The sequence below is a fragment of the Telmatherina bonti genome, assembly GCF_933228915.1.
Source record: "Telmatherina bonti genome assembly, chromosome: 6".
Lineage (NCBI taxonomy): Eukaryota > Metazoa > Chordata > Actinopteri > Atheriniformes > Telmatherinidae > Telmatherina > Telmatherina bonti.
In genome coordinates this window covers 24,348,857-24,363,481 of record NC_136624.1, presented here as the reverse complement: position 1 = coordinate 24,363,481, position 14,625 = coordinate 24,348,857, and the positions used below count along the sequence as shown (strand labels likewise).

At 36.2% G+C, this 14,625-nt stretch overlaps 1 protein-coding gene across 1 annotated transcript in view; it reads right to left on the bottom strand.

Moving 5' to 3' along the window:
* Window positions 1–277: 277 nt before the first annotated feature.
* The window catches only part of necab3 (N-terminal EF-hand calcium binding protein 3), a gene marked incomplete at both ends in the record, with an annotated part of 37,299 nt that continues 22,951 nt past the window's right edge, over window positions 278–14,625 (bottom strand). Inside the window, 7 exons of the mRNA XM_079242270.1 lie at window positions 278–306; window positions 3,048–3,139; window positions 3,749–3,826; window positions 4,266–4,378; window positions 8,487–8,540; window positions 11,324–11,400; window positions 11,932–12,053. Coding sequence (XP_079098396.1) covers window positions 278–306; window positions 3,048–3,139; window positions 3,749–3,826; window positions 4,266–4,378; window positions 8,487–8,540; window positions 11,324–11,400; window positions 11,932–12,053 — 565 coding nt within the window. The remainder of the gene's footprint in view (window positions 307–3,047; window positions 3,140–3,748; window positions 3,827–4,265; window positions 4,379–8,486; window positions 8,541–11,323; window positions 11,401–11,931; window positions 12,054–14,625) is intronic.

The window sequence follows — 14,625 nt, the reverse complement described above, 5'->3', positions numbered from 1 at the left end:
ATTTATTTTCAAGTCTACAGATAGGATGCAACTATGTCTTTTTTTTATATAAGCAGCACAATAATGAGCAGTTGAAGACTGGAACATCTGAAGATGCAGCTGGAGAAAGCCGGATGAACCATTGTCCCCTGTTGATTTTAAACACATGGATACCTCTTGAATTCTTCCGTGCATGTGTGTGCATGTGTCTGTTTGAGTGCGTGTAGGTAGGTGGGTTGATGCTCCACTGTGTCTTTGTCCATGTGACAGTGTAGGCAGTGGATGTGACATTCTGGATTCAGTTATTAGTCATAATCCACCAGGAAGCTGAGGAAAGAGAGAGAAAGAAAAAAAAAGAAGTTAGGTCATATCCCCCCAGGGCAAATATGTACACAATTTTGTATTTTTTCAAATAATTTATGTAATTTGTCTTTTCATCAGGTAAATATAAATGTTCTAGCACTCTTAGGTAGAGAGGGAATGTATTAAAATACAGGATGTGGGATCAAAATGACACGTGCAAACTTCTGTTTTAAACTACATGCATTAAGTGCAACAAACACATGCAGAAGATCAGGTATAAGTTTGATTTTAGTCAACTCAAACACAGTTTGTGGTTAATTTGTAGTGCCAGGCAGACAGAGCTGAACAGAATAGCTATATTTTTCAAGCAAAACTACTTCAGAAAAAAGAACTATAAAGGCAGAATCTGGTGACTTTTAGCAGAAAAGAGACTATCTCAAAGCAGCTTCCAGGAGCAGCAGTGTGCCATTTTATTTATTCTTCTGTTCCTGTCTCCAGAGTCTACCCTGTCCTGCTACTCTGATGTGGATCTCATAAGCCACCTTTTTCTCCTAATCAGTGCATTGTGGCTGCACACTATTCCCTGGCAACCATAGAGTGCTGAAGCAACTCATTCTCAACTAACTTACCAAAAATACTGCAATAACAAATGATAAGAAATTAAGACAGCACAGTGTAAAATGTAAAGCATCCTAAATGGAAAGAATTTCATTATGCTGACTGAAAATAAGCCTTTTTTTTAACTTTAAAGTCAAGTTATGTTTAATGTATCAATTATTATCCACGCCCAAACACTTTCAACAGCTAGTTAAAAAAAAAAAAAAACTTCTATGAAAAAATCTTTTGTAGTTTTATTTTAGATTTTATTTGATCTTTTTTTTTTTTTTTTTTTTTTTTAATTTAATTTTTTTCTACTTTGAAATATTCAGAACTGCTATTTTTCTGCACTATTTTCTTTAATCAGCCATATTTGAGTCTTCCAAAGCACCAGAAGGGACACCAGATTTCATTATTAACACCAGAGCTGTTTAGTTTACGTCTAAAACAGTAAGCATACATACATTTGAGGCACAGATGTGGAAGTAAACCAAGTACTGTAGCCTAGCAACGAGCACAACCTATACAGCCCACACAGCTATTTTACCATCTGCACACAAACGCAAAGAGGTAGAAATGATAATTAACGCTTTGAATTCTGATGAACATGTCGAACAGTGTTGCCTGCAACAAATTAATCAAATGTCGAGATGAGAGAGTCATGATAGTGGTCTGGGCTCAAGTGGCAGTGAATCATGCCACTCTGACATGTGCTGAGGAGCCAGTGACGTGATAATGAGCAGAGTGCAGGTTGAGTGTGGGTCATTTTGTCAAATATAATAGCTCACTCTCACTTTTATCCACACTTATGAATATGTCTGTTTTGTGTTTGTCTTTACTCTTTTATGATGTTTACAGGCTATATGTTATTCAGCTCTGTATACAAACAGCTGTATGTGTAGAGACATTCTGGATCTGGCTATTTAGTTGTTTAAAAGTCTAATATTTCTGCAATAATATTCATGGATTACATACAGTGATGCTTTTGAAAAATAATAACAGTAATTAAAAGAACAAAACAAAAGAAAACAAACAAAATAAAAAACATTGTCTCTCTTAAGCTCCATTAGTACAATTATTACCAGGAACAACCGGTCGGGTCGGGAACACTTTGTAATTTAAGTGCATCTTGATGAGAAAAAAATCTAATGTAGCAATTCAGGTAAAATCTAAATACAAAAAAGCATCAAATGCAGAGAAGTTTTAATTCTGTTTGCTTAGAAACAATGTCCATGTATGTTTGCAAATACAAGCCCTTTGCACTGTCCTGTTGTTCTACAGCTGTTTCAGAGCAGATAGAAAAATGCTTTCCGTCAGTGTTCTGCAACATCTACCAATAGACCAGCGAGTTCTCCCAACTACAGCACCACATGTGCATATACACAATGAAATAACAGAAATTGCCTTTAAGGACCGATCAAGTCAATCCAAAATATTACCAAAATGTTACCGTGTCATAGTTAGGATCTTTTTATTCATCATTTTTGTTATATAGTCATGGTGTGATTTGTTATTATTTATGACAATGAATAGACAAACAAACCAAGAATTTAATTCAACTAATTACTTCATTTCTGCATGTGACTACAGTTTTTGGTCTTTGACATTGATCTTCCACTCAAAATACATCGAAATACACAAATATATGAATAAATGGTGCCATTATTTTTGACAAGATGACCAGTAATGAGCTGATTAACAAGCAGTGTGCTACAGATACTTGTTGCAAGGGCAGTTTCCACTGCTAATTTCTATACAAGAATTTCATGCCTGTAAAAAAGAAAAAAAAAAAAAAGAAAGCACAGTGGCAAACTTCTCTGCAAGCATCAGAAAACTGACTGATCTTTGAAGCCAAAAAGCAATTTAGCAGATAACGAAGCAGGAGCTGCTAGCTGCCACTCAGCATGCTGGGGTTGGGGTCTAATATGAAACCCCTCTGGGAAAACTTACGTGCCAAATTTAGACTTATGAGTCAGAAATGGTCACTGATAATGAGAAGAAAACATGAAAAGGATGTCTGTGGTACTGGAATATTCTGATCTAAGGGTTTGGCCTTATGTTATATGTGTTGACCTTAAAATAAGCAAAGTTTGAGGGTTCTGTGGGAGGTTGTCATTTTAGATATTTAATATGTGTGTTAATACACTTCTCGACACAAAGATACAAACCTGGGAGCAACATAGTAGAAACTATTTCTGCATCCTCTAACATGTCAATGATGCAGCGCTGGAAATCTTTGCTGCTGTTGGTCTGAAGATAGCTGTAGAGTCAAGCAATAACAAGAGAACTGATGAGAATTAGCGTGGCTTATCAGAATATTGCTGGATTTATGTTGGAACAAGATTTCCTCATTGCTTCCTGCTGTATGAACAGTGAGGTCAGTAAAAACTGCATTTACTATTATTCTATGTACAAGCTGATATGATTTAGTAAATATACCATATGAAAAATCAAATGTATTGTGCATATCAAGTTATTAAATGTGTAAAGATCCAAATATATTCATTTCACAAAGTATGTCTTCTGAAACTTCAAGATTTCTTAAACTAAAAAACAAAACTTTCATCAAATTTGATCAGTGCAATAAATATCAGTATAGTGACCCTGCTGATGCACTTTTATGTGTATATGTGTGTGTGTGTGTCAGTGTTTGTATGTGTGACACTCAGTATGTGTGTTTGAACTTGCATTTGTGTGTATGAACAGAGAGTCTCGCCATCTGCTCATCTTCACTGGTGGGGAACAGTTCCATCAACGAGTTAAGAGTCCCAAACAGTCTGCCAATATCTAATGCATTCAGACACACACACACACACACACACACACACACACACACACACACACACATACGCATGCACAGAGTACTGACCTCATCCAGGAGATGCGGTCTTGCCAAAACTCATACATTATGTAACACGACTTTCCCGGGAGCTTCTGAACAGACACACTTGACAGCGAGACCAAGAAGAGAAGTAGAGTGGGGAAAGGAGAAGAGAAAAACGACAAGAATGGAAGTGAGTTACATATAAAAATGTTTGAGTCTTCATAGAGATATCAGGTAGGGCTAGGTGTGGAGAAGTATTAGACTGCAGCTGAGAATTGAAAGAGAAACTAACTGGTTTTCAGAAAGTTAGGGTCACTTTTTTAAAGTAGTGAATTATAGTTATAACTAAAACTCAAAATAAGAACTGATGCAACATCCCTGCATACTTAATGGGACAAGACTAAAAATCAGGTATTTTTCCACTCTTTATGCCAGTTTTGGCACAGCTGACAGTGTAACTCCTGACTCAGCATTGCTTCAGACTATAAATCTGCCATTGCAGCAGAACCTGACAAAGCTCATGAGATGTATAGCTTTTTCTAGAAACAAGCAAGACACTCACTGCAGGTTGTCAGAGTGGGCTGAGGTGGCATCGATGTAGCTCTTCAGAACTTTGCGGAAATTGTCCAGATCGTCATCAATCACCGACATCTGTCTCTGGACCAGCAGGATGTTCTGTTGGCAGCAAGACAACAGACAGAAGGAGGTGAGATTAAAACAGAGTTTGAAGTGCACATGCGCTTCTGAGTCAAGATTTGTGAGGAAGGATTTGAGGTTTAGGCCAAAAATTTAACACCTTTGTGGAAAGTGAGGCTATTTTTGTGGTTCCTCATTTTCTCAAATGCATCTAATGACTTTCAAGGGTTTGACTTACAATGAAGTTGAAGTCAAGGATAACAATTTAAGTTCGATATTTGATGATGATGATGATGATGATAGAGATAAGGGGCAAAGGCATAAGTGCTTTTATAAGTGCCTTTATGAAGCTCAAAGTAAAAGCCTGTTTGTGTGCAACCACAGCACTATTATAATATCCCCCAGAAACCCTGACGTGTAGACAGATGTTGTTAACTTTAGTAAACTGATACGTGAATGTGACTATTATCAATAACAAGTAACATACACAAATGAAAACTACAAACTCTTCAGTGGTAAAACAAATCAAGATTTGAAATTCTGTTTAGAAATGATGGATGCTTCATCCTCTATACTAAATGGCTGAGAGACAACCCAGCACATCAATGCATCCAGCTTCTCTGATGGTAAACTGTTTCATTAGCATCTTGCACTGCTGGAAAGGTCCAAAAAGTTAAATACAGGTTTTAGAACAACACATGTTGTTGGAGAAGCCCTCACATATTTATGAAAGATAATACTAAATAAAATCCCACGTGTCACCTAAAACAACAACATGGCTTCATGTAGAATCCAGATGAAAGCAAAACCTGCTGCAGTTAAACCTTTAAAGAAAATGTGTAAAATCAGACGTCTTAATGCCAATAATGAGCTGCTGCTTTTAATGAAAAGGTGAAATGCTCCCCTTTCATCCTTTGTTTGATGTTTTCTATGTTTTATTGTGCATCAAATGTCTACACAAATTATTATTCATTTACATGGGATTTGTTGCCAAATAAATATGTCTCTTAATATTGCTTTTATCTTATCACTTTCGGTTTGTTTGTAAAAGACAAAGCATGAGTGAAAGTATCGGAGGAACAATGAAGATTTAGAAACTTAACTAATGATCAGCATCCCATGGATATATTCAGATTCTTACACTATACTATATACTTGTACTTTGAAAAATGTTGCCACAGAGGTGATCTGTTTTTTTTTTTGTTTAATTTCAACAGAGGAGTTTATCATTTGTTTCAGGGTATACACCCACCCAACAATCTCTCATGTGCAGGTTCTCAAGTATAAACCATCTCCGATGGTACTTTCTCTCTCCAAACTTTGACTGAAAGAAAATCTATGACAAACCCCGTCAGTTCAGTTCCTATGATCCATCAAAGGAACCTGGTGTGAAAAGCCACTATTTATCCAGAACCGTTTTTGCATTTCTTCACATCCTACTGTCATCGTCACAACACAAATCTACCAAATCCACATACACACCAATAATAAGAACACACAACCAAAATGGACTCAGCCTTGTCTCTTGAACATAACCGATCAGCTTTCACATCACTCTTAACAAATGAAGCTTGACATTGATCGCCTGTGAAATCTTTAAGTCGTAGACATAGTGGCAGTCATTCTGGAAATGAGCTCAGTAATAAAATACATCTATGAGAATGAAAGCTTACAGAGTACAGACTGGGAAAAAAATCCACTATGAATGATATCATATCTACTTTGTGGAAGATATTGTAGTCAGTGGAGCATCAGAAGGAGCAAAATGGTGAAGATGGAGTAAAATCTAAAGTTGTATGTAAAACCAGAGCTTTGCTATCACTGACATGGCTTTCCTGTGCATTCGATGAATCAATTCATTTTCATTTATAAAGCACTTTTCATACAATAAAATGCAGTGCAAAGTGCTTGCAGTAAAAGCAAAAGAAAGAGGAAAAACAATATTACCCATCAAATCCTTGTAAATGAAGAACCCATGAAACCCACATATATACACCGCAGCAAAGAGGTAAAATCATGGCTCACATGGCGCTGTCCCAACCCCATTAACTGTACCGTGAAACACTTGAAAAGAAAAATATATGCTAAGACTTAAAAAAAAAAAAAAACATTGTTGAAATCTAAAGTTTGTTTTCCTAAAGTTTGGACTCAAAAAGGTCCATTTAAAACTTCTGTTCAACAGCCAGTGCATCTCTTCATTTCTTCATTTTGCACTTCAGTCTGCAATCAAGATGCTTTATACTTTTTCAAAGGCAGTGTTACTCTTTGAAATAATTCAGCTGTTTTGACCCTCAGGCAGAGAAGATTTAGATTTCAGTACTACAGCTAGAAGGTTTCAGCATATTGTTCAACCTTGAGGGTTTGATGTCTATAACTTTTTTTTTTTTTTAATGATTAAAGACTGAAACAAAAAGGGGGAAAAAAAAGAAAAAATCAGCTCGATGCATGTGATCCAGTCTGAGAATTACAGAAAAAGCACAGAGGAAGAAAACATTCTGGTCTTCACTGTCTTTCAGCGATGATGATTTCTCCAAGGAGGCGACAGGAAAGAAGGTAAAAGCAGATAAAATGGGACCTGTGTATTATAGCTTCTGATTAAAGAGGTATTCTCATTATACAGTCTACACACGTCAGTCAGGTTGGACTCGACTGTATTTGATCAGCAACATGCAATATGGCTCGTATTAAAGTCACAAAAGGTTGGAGAATGCAGCTGCCCTTAAAAGGCTTCTGGTATGCATTTGTGACAAATCAATCATAATTCCAAATTTATATGTTGCACTTAGAAGTGGGACAACTCCAGGAATAGATAAAAGACAGAGTTGAGACATGACTTTGATCATGGAGACAAATTTCTGATGTCACGCTGGCTCATTTATAAGCTAGTCAAGTTTGCTTTTGGATCCTACTGTCATCTCATGTGCTCAGATAAAGGTGAGCACAGCCAGGGAAATGAAAAGAGGATTTGAACATCTCAAAGTGGAATCAGGTTTAGACAGGATGAGGAGTAGTTCTAAAAATAATGAGAAAATGTTGAAAATATCATTTTTTAACTGTTTAACTGAGTTCAGATTGATCAGGAGAAATCATCAATTATAATCTGATAAGATCAATACAGCTGATGCTATAATGTATTTATTAGCGGTATAAATTGCCAGTTTGATCATAATACAATATTATATCGACTTAACGAATGGTAATTTGATATTCACTGTTGATCATATAGAATCCACACAGACTGATTTAAGACGATATCACAGGTGATTAAACACGGTAATTCCATTTCATATCAAAATCACAAAGAGCAGCTAGAATATTATTGTTATTTAACATTTCTATGTTTGATTTTAAAATGGAAAGAATATGTTCTTATAAAAAGAATGACAGCAATAAATGGAAAACAACGTGGCATGGGAACTCAAAATACAGTCTTTTGCAACATAAATGTGTATTAGACAAATTTCTCTTGACTTGTATTTATTTTTGAAAGATGTTTGCATTTGGCTCAATGCTATTGGCTCATGGAGCATATAAAGTAAGCCAAGTATGGAAGCAGTTTATGACAGCAACCAGTAAACAAAGTGTTGAACATTAGAGTAAATACATGGATTGCCACACCAGTAACATTCACAGCTTAAGCTATTGACCACTTAATTGTCGCTCTTTTGTAAGTGCACAAAAATATTGTTTTCTATTCCTCAGACCCTTATTATATTCTACAAATTTAAGATATTTACATTAGGTTAGATTTACCATTTAATTAAAATTCACATTCAAATTACATTTACATAGCATACACTCATGCAATATCAATTAATTTATTTTACTCTTGTAGGTTTGTAATTTTCTAATGATGCTGTAAAACTTTAGAAAAGTCACAATTAAAGGTCACAATAAAAAAAGTTATATTTATTTACTAAAGTTTTTTTCTTAAAATGTGCTCATTTTATGATTTAACCCCTTCAGTCGCTGTTTGTTACCTTATTGTGCATTTAAAACCTTCAAGGCTCCACAACTAATTTCCGACTCAAAATAAATTGGTACTATAGACATTTATTTAATCTTTGCTTTTCTGTTGGTTTATATGTTTATGTTTTGTTTTAAGTTCAAGAAAGTCAAAGACCAAGTAAAATCAGTGCTGACTTACAGACTTGTACGTGCTGGCCAGTGTGTCCTCCTTGAGTGGCTCCAACTTGGGACCCTGAAATGAGAAAATGAGTAAATATGCTAAAAATCTCTTAAGCCATCGATGAACATTGATGCTAAAGAGCTTCTATTAATTCATTTAATCAGAATCCAACAACAAATAAAAAAGTTCAGACTAAATTATATTGTCTTGGATGTCATGGCAACATTACCTTTTCTCTCTTTGTTTTGTTGTTTGTGACCTGATGTTTTGCATGAGTGGTTTCTTTTAACTTAATATTTCAAGGCTGTTTCTCAAAAGAAAAAATAAAGGTTACATCCATTCATCCAAAGAGACCAGTTTCTCATACTGGATATGTGATGAAAAGGTAATAGCAAATCAAAGCAGTCACAGATGTTTTTATTATGAAAATAAGGTGAAATCATCCACTTTAGACATATTTCATGTTCTCATGAATAGTTTAATCTGCAAAAGTGTAATTTTATGTATGATCAAATGCAATAAATGCAACAAAAGGCAATGGTTAATTTTCTTTTCTTTCATGTTAGAAATTTAACCTTCAAGGCTTTAAACTCATTGTGTGAGCAGTAAACAAGACTGAGACAGGCAGAAGGTGTGTGTGATGGTGTCAGCACTAAGGTGCAGGAATGGATATTGCACTCAGAACATCCTGCAGGTTATGAATTGCTTTGATATTGCACTCTGAGTCCCTCTGGGTTGACCAAACAGAGGAGTGGAGAGAAAGAGAGAAAATAATGCTTTGAGTGGGACTGAAAGCAGGGGAAGAATAGGCATCAAAAGGTGGGAGTAGCAGGAGTTAATAAAGGAAAGAGCACACAGAAGGAAGAAGCAGGAGAGCGTGAAAGAGGCTTCTGGATGTGTGGTGAGAATAGGTCACAAGATGAGCACTAGAGAGGTGACCACACATTGAGTCTGACAGAAACACAGTGCTGGGTTCCCTTTTTTTTTTTAAAAAAAAAAAAGCAGCAAAATCTATCAAAATAAGTAGAATGAATCACAATTAATTAGGCTTAACTGATGGAGAATACACAACACTAATATACACGCTACATAATGAAAAAAAAACAAAAACACCGAATGTATGTAGGCACGTAATCTTTGCAAGTATGCATGGATTTAATGTTGATGCTATAGTTGTGTACAGTCTCTGCAGTGCTGTTTGAGCTTGTTACTCTTATCATTTTTTTTAACACTTTAATTCAACCTGCTCCAAAGGAAACTTATATTTTGAAAATGAATGCATGAGGTGTTTCTGTTTTGCATATTCTCTGCATAATGTAGAATAAATTCAATAATCTTCATGTTCATCAGAGAAATCTTTCAGATTTTCCACCTTTATAGTTTTAGATGATTTTCACTGCCTTCTCATGAGTTAATGGATTCATATTTCTGTATTCATAAAGCAGCTATGAATTCATTTTATCCATGGATGATGACCAAAACTTGTGTGTCATGAACTCAGAAACGAAAGTAATATTTGTTGTCTAATGCTTTTCATAACAAGTATTTATTCGTGCACAAGTGAGAGGACAGACAAGCACCAACTGCTGGAAAATTGTATTTGCAGAGACAGTTTAGATAATGGACAAAGAACAATAATCATCTTCAAACTTGACCAAAAATGACTCTTTCTGCAACAAGCATTCCTACTGCAGCATAACCGACTTTTTTCTCTGTTTTGTCAGATCTGTGTCCAGATACAAAATGTTGACTTAGTTCAATAAAATATATTTTTCATTGGTTATAAATAAGTTATTTTTAACCATCTCTTTATTTGTGTGAGAAAAAAAAAACATAAATCCATCCAGCTCTTCCCCAACAGAGAAATATCTTTTTGTTGTTTATGTATGTAATAAGATGCACCCTCAAACTATGTAAAAAAGTCAAGATTTATTATAACAATTCTTTGTACTGCGTGTGTAAATGTTAATGTGTGTATTGCAGTTATGCTATATGTCTCTGCAGACCAGGAATTATATGTGTGTTTAGTATACATCATCTGCCATTTGCTGCCGTGTTTGCACTTGATATGCTTTTCATTTTTCTCTCTGATGAGCTTCCTTGAAGCAGTTGTTGGACCTGTGTATTGTGGCCTCATTCTTTCCATCATAGTTTGGCATGTGGAACTGCACTTCAGTAAGTGTTTATCTTACTACATTTATTTTCTGCATAACGTAATGTATAACACAAAGATATGATGTATACTGATGCTACTGAAACATTTACAGGCCACCTATTGAAATAGAAAAGAATGCTATTATAATACTGGAGGATATTACAAGGCTTTAAGGGATACTTAAAGATCATAAAATAAAAAAAAAATAAAAAAAAAATCAATCTCAGTGAAGAAGCTAGAATGTTGCCACCATAGATGGTCATTTGCTCAATAAAAGGTCAAATATAATGCCCACTGGGACATTCAAAGCTCTACAGTTTTGACTTATACTGAAATCTACTTCAGATATTTTAATTTTAACGTATTTAAATTATAACTAATACAATTTAACAAAGCTACCATGATGATGGAACTTAAAAGGTGAAAGTAGTGCTTACTTCTTACTTGTCAAGTTGCTGAGTCATGCCTGTGTTGTGTGATTCCTGCATATCTCTCAGATTAGGTTCCTACTTTTTATACCATTGTGATTGTTTGGCTAGAGGCCTATTGGTGTATTGATAATAATGAAATTGTGAACGCATATTTTTTACTTTACTTACTAGTTTATTACAAAGCTGTCATTCAATCAGCATAAAGGTATAAGAAGAAGAAGAAGAAGAAGAAGAAGAGCAAAAATCAGTCAGGAAGAAACACTTCATACCTGGCACTCAAGTTTATCCAGGAGTTGCTGCAGCCTGTTGATTTGAGAGCACCAGTTCTCTCCATCTTCCACGACACCTGAAGACCATTTAATATGAATCAGAGTGACAGAAAATAAAATAATTAAAAATAGCAACATTCACTAACTTAACTGGCTACAATCCCACTGGAGTACATACTTACACTCTACACTTATTCATCATTTGGAATCATTTAAGTTAGGAATTACAGGCATCCTTAAGGTATGAGTCAGTGCAGTTATTTTCTGAGAGGCATGCAGAGAATGCTAGCAAATTGTTAAGCCTTAGAAACTGTAGGGAGATTTATTGCTGACTGAAATGGTAGCAATAAGTCCTTTAAGATGTTTTTATAGTTTAAGTTTTGTCCAATTTAATGCAAATAACTTGAAACAGATGTATTGTTTATACAACTGTTTTTGTGGCACAGGGAACCAATGGGCTCAGAAATGAGAAAGAAATTATATTTGTCTGAGGAGGTCATCTCATATTTACTCTTGGCTGCACAAACGCAAAACACTGAGGATGCAAAAATAATAAAAGTAAAATAAGATACTTTAGCAAGTTAAATATAAACTAGCATTCCTCTTACCTGTGGTCAAGGTGCCAGAGCAGGAATCTGATGAGGGCGCACACAGGTTGTTATGAACCCTGCGACCACACCGCCTGCCATTTCTCTGCACTGCTGTCAGCTCTGGTGCCTTTACTTCCCCTCTGCCGTGACAGCAGAGGAGACCCAGAGAGACAAACATCAGAGGGAAAGACAGCAACTGTCAGAGGAGTCTAGGAAGCAACGAACAAACTGAAGATATGGCAGCCAGAGTTAGTCACAAGAGAGAAAGAAGAAGAGGATACGGAACCAAGTTAAGGTGGAAAATGAGAAGTTTGGGAAATAAGATGAGAGATGGGAAGGGAAGTGAAGAAGGATGATCGGCTGATGTCTGATGCAAGAGGCGGAGATGAACAATAATGGAGATGAAAACATTTAGTGAAGGGCAGGACAGGCACTACTGCTATCACCCCACAGGCAGCGATTTAAAGAGGACAGACACTTGCAGTCACACACCCAAATGATCACACACACACACACACACAAGACACCCACTGCTCCATCGTAGTTTGGGGAAGTGTGTTGGGCTGCTGCACTAAGTGTAGTATCAACAGCTCTTTGTTTAGAGGGTGCCATACCCATACCCAGTAACATCTTCATTTCACTGGTACCTCTTTGTGCTTGACTGTTTATTCTTGTTAGCATGTGCCAATCTCTCTTTTGTCCTGTCTTTGTGTGTTCATATGCAATTATGTATTTCTGTGTGTGTATGTGTGTGTGCAACATCACGCTGACAGCGCAGAGGGAGTGTATTGCTGAGAGGCTGTCATGCTGAGAACAGCCTGGAATCCAAAGGCCACTGCAACAGTCATGAATTCATGGTGAAGCAAAGCAGAGATAGAAGTTGCTGCGTAGCTTCGTTTTGTCTGTAACTCTTCGACTCCCAAAGTAACAGTCAGCTGCAGCTAAAACATTCTCCTCATAAAGTCTTCATAACAAGCGGTCTTTACCATCCGGTTCGCTTACTTCCTGGATTCATCTCAGCTTTCTTTTCTCTATGAATCATATTCCCAATATGTCATCGCTATCCTCACTTCCCACTCTGCCTTCCGGAGTGTTTTCTCAATTATTTACCTTGGCTATAATCGCTCTCTTATTTCCAATAACACCAGGGTGGCACCCAGAGGGGGAGAGATGAGAGCTGAGGCCAGATGCATGCAGCATAATAGACGATCTCTACTGCAGAGAATGCTAGCAAATTGTTTAACCATAAAACTGTAGGAGATTTATTGCTGATTGAAATGGTAATGATAAGTGCTTTAAGAAGCTTTTAAAATGATAATCTTATGGTTAGTGGAGGGCCAGGAAAACTGAATGATGCAACTTATTAAATATGCCAACAGTTTAAATGAGATTTATTTGTGAAAATTAGTATGACCATCTTAATTATTCAACACATTCTGAATCCTCTTTACAAGGTTTTTTTTTTTTTTTTGTAATATCGCAAAGCAGTATTCAGGAATAGATCTCCAGGCTTATTGAAAGGCTTTCCAGAGCTCTTTGGATGCAGGCTGTCTTTTTGTTCTGTTCTCTGTCAAAATGATCCCACACTGCTTGAGTAAAGTTGTGGTCGGGGCTCTGGGGAGGTTTCATCACCCCATAAGACCTGCTGCAACTGATTTTCACTTCAGTTTTTGTCTCATCTGACATACCTAAGCCATCTCTCCTTGTTTTTCTTACATAAGAATGACTTAACAGCAAATTTCTATGGTCACCATTTCTCAGACTTAAATAAAAGGAGATCAGTCAACTGAAAGTCTGGATTATTTTCAGACTGCTGTGGCCAGTAGTTGTGCCTGCCACTTCTACCTTTGTCCCCTCCTCTTTCCTCACGTTTCTTTTTAGGGACACTGCACTCGTGCTCATCTTGCTAAAAGTTCAGTTAGAACTGTTTCTTTATGAATCACCTTGTTAGTGCAAGGAGCCTGTTTTCTGTCTGTCGAACTGTGTTACTGTTGACATATTTTGAAGAAGCAACTGAAAAATAGGAACAAATTATGTTTCCCAGGCTGCTGACAAAGTTTCTAAATGCGCTTTAAAATTGGTTTGTTGGTATGATGGCTATAATGTGTTTATACAATAAGTAAGACGCATTAAGACTTGAATGATTCATGTATGATTCATGAATGATTAAAAACAAATACTTAGGAAATGGTCAGGTACCAAATTTTACTGAAAAAGTGTGAAAAAATCAGCCAAAATCTGAGGACCATTTCAGAAAGCGTCCAATCCATTGTTTGTAATGATCGGCGTTGTAGAGGTGATTTGGCCCAATGTGAAAGACTCTAGCTCTCCATCAAACAGGAGGATGTTTGATGGACACAAAGGCTGTCATATAAAAAAGCAAGTGAAGGGATTAATGACAGACTGATGACATTCCTCTACTGAGTATCATACTGTTGTAGTGTCGGCTACTTTCCTGCATTGTGCTTCTAGAAAATGACAAATAGATAATTCTTTACTAAATATTTTTTTAATTCTTTGTTATTTTATTTTTGCTGTTGGCCTTTTACACCTTGCCCCGGGACAACAGTTAAAAAATGTGCTTGACAGTTAACTCTGACACATTTATAGAAATGTTCATCAATATGTACTGTCTTTGTTAAAAAAAACAAATCAATAAAGTGTTGTCCACATATGACATAGGTGGACCAACATTTATGAGCAGCACTTTTA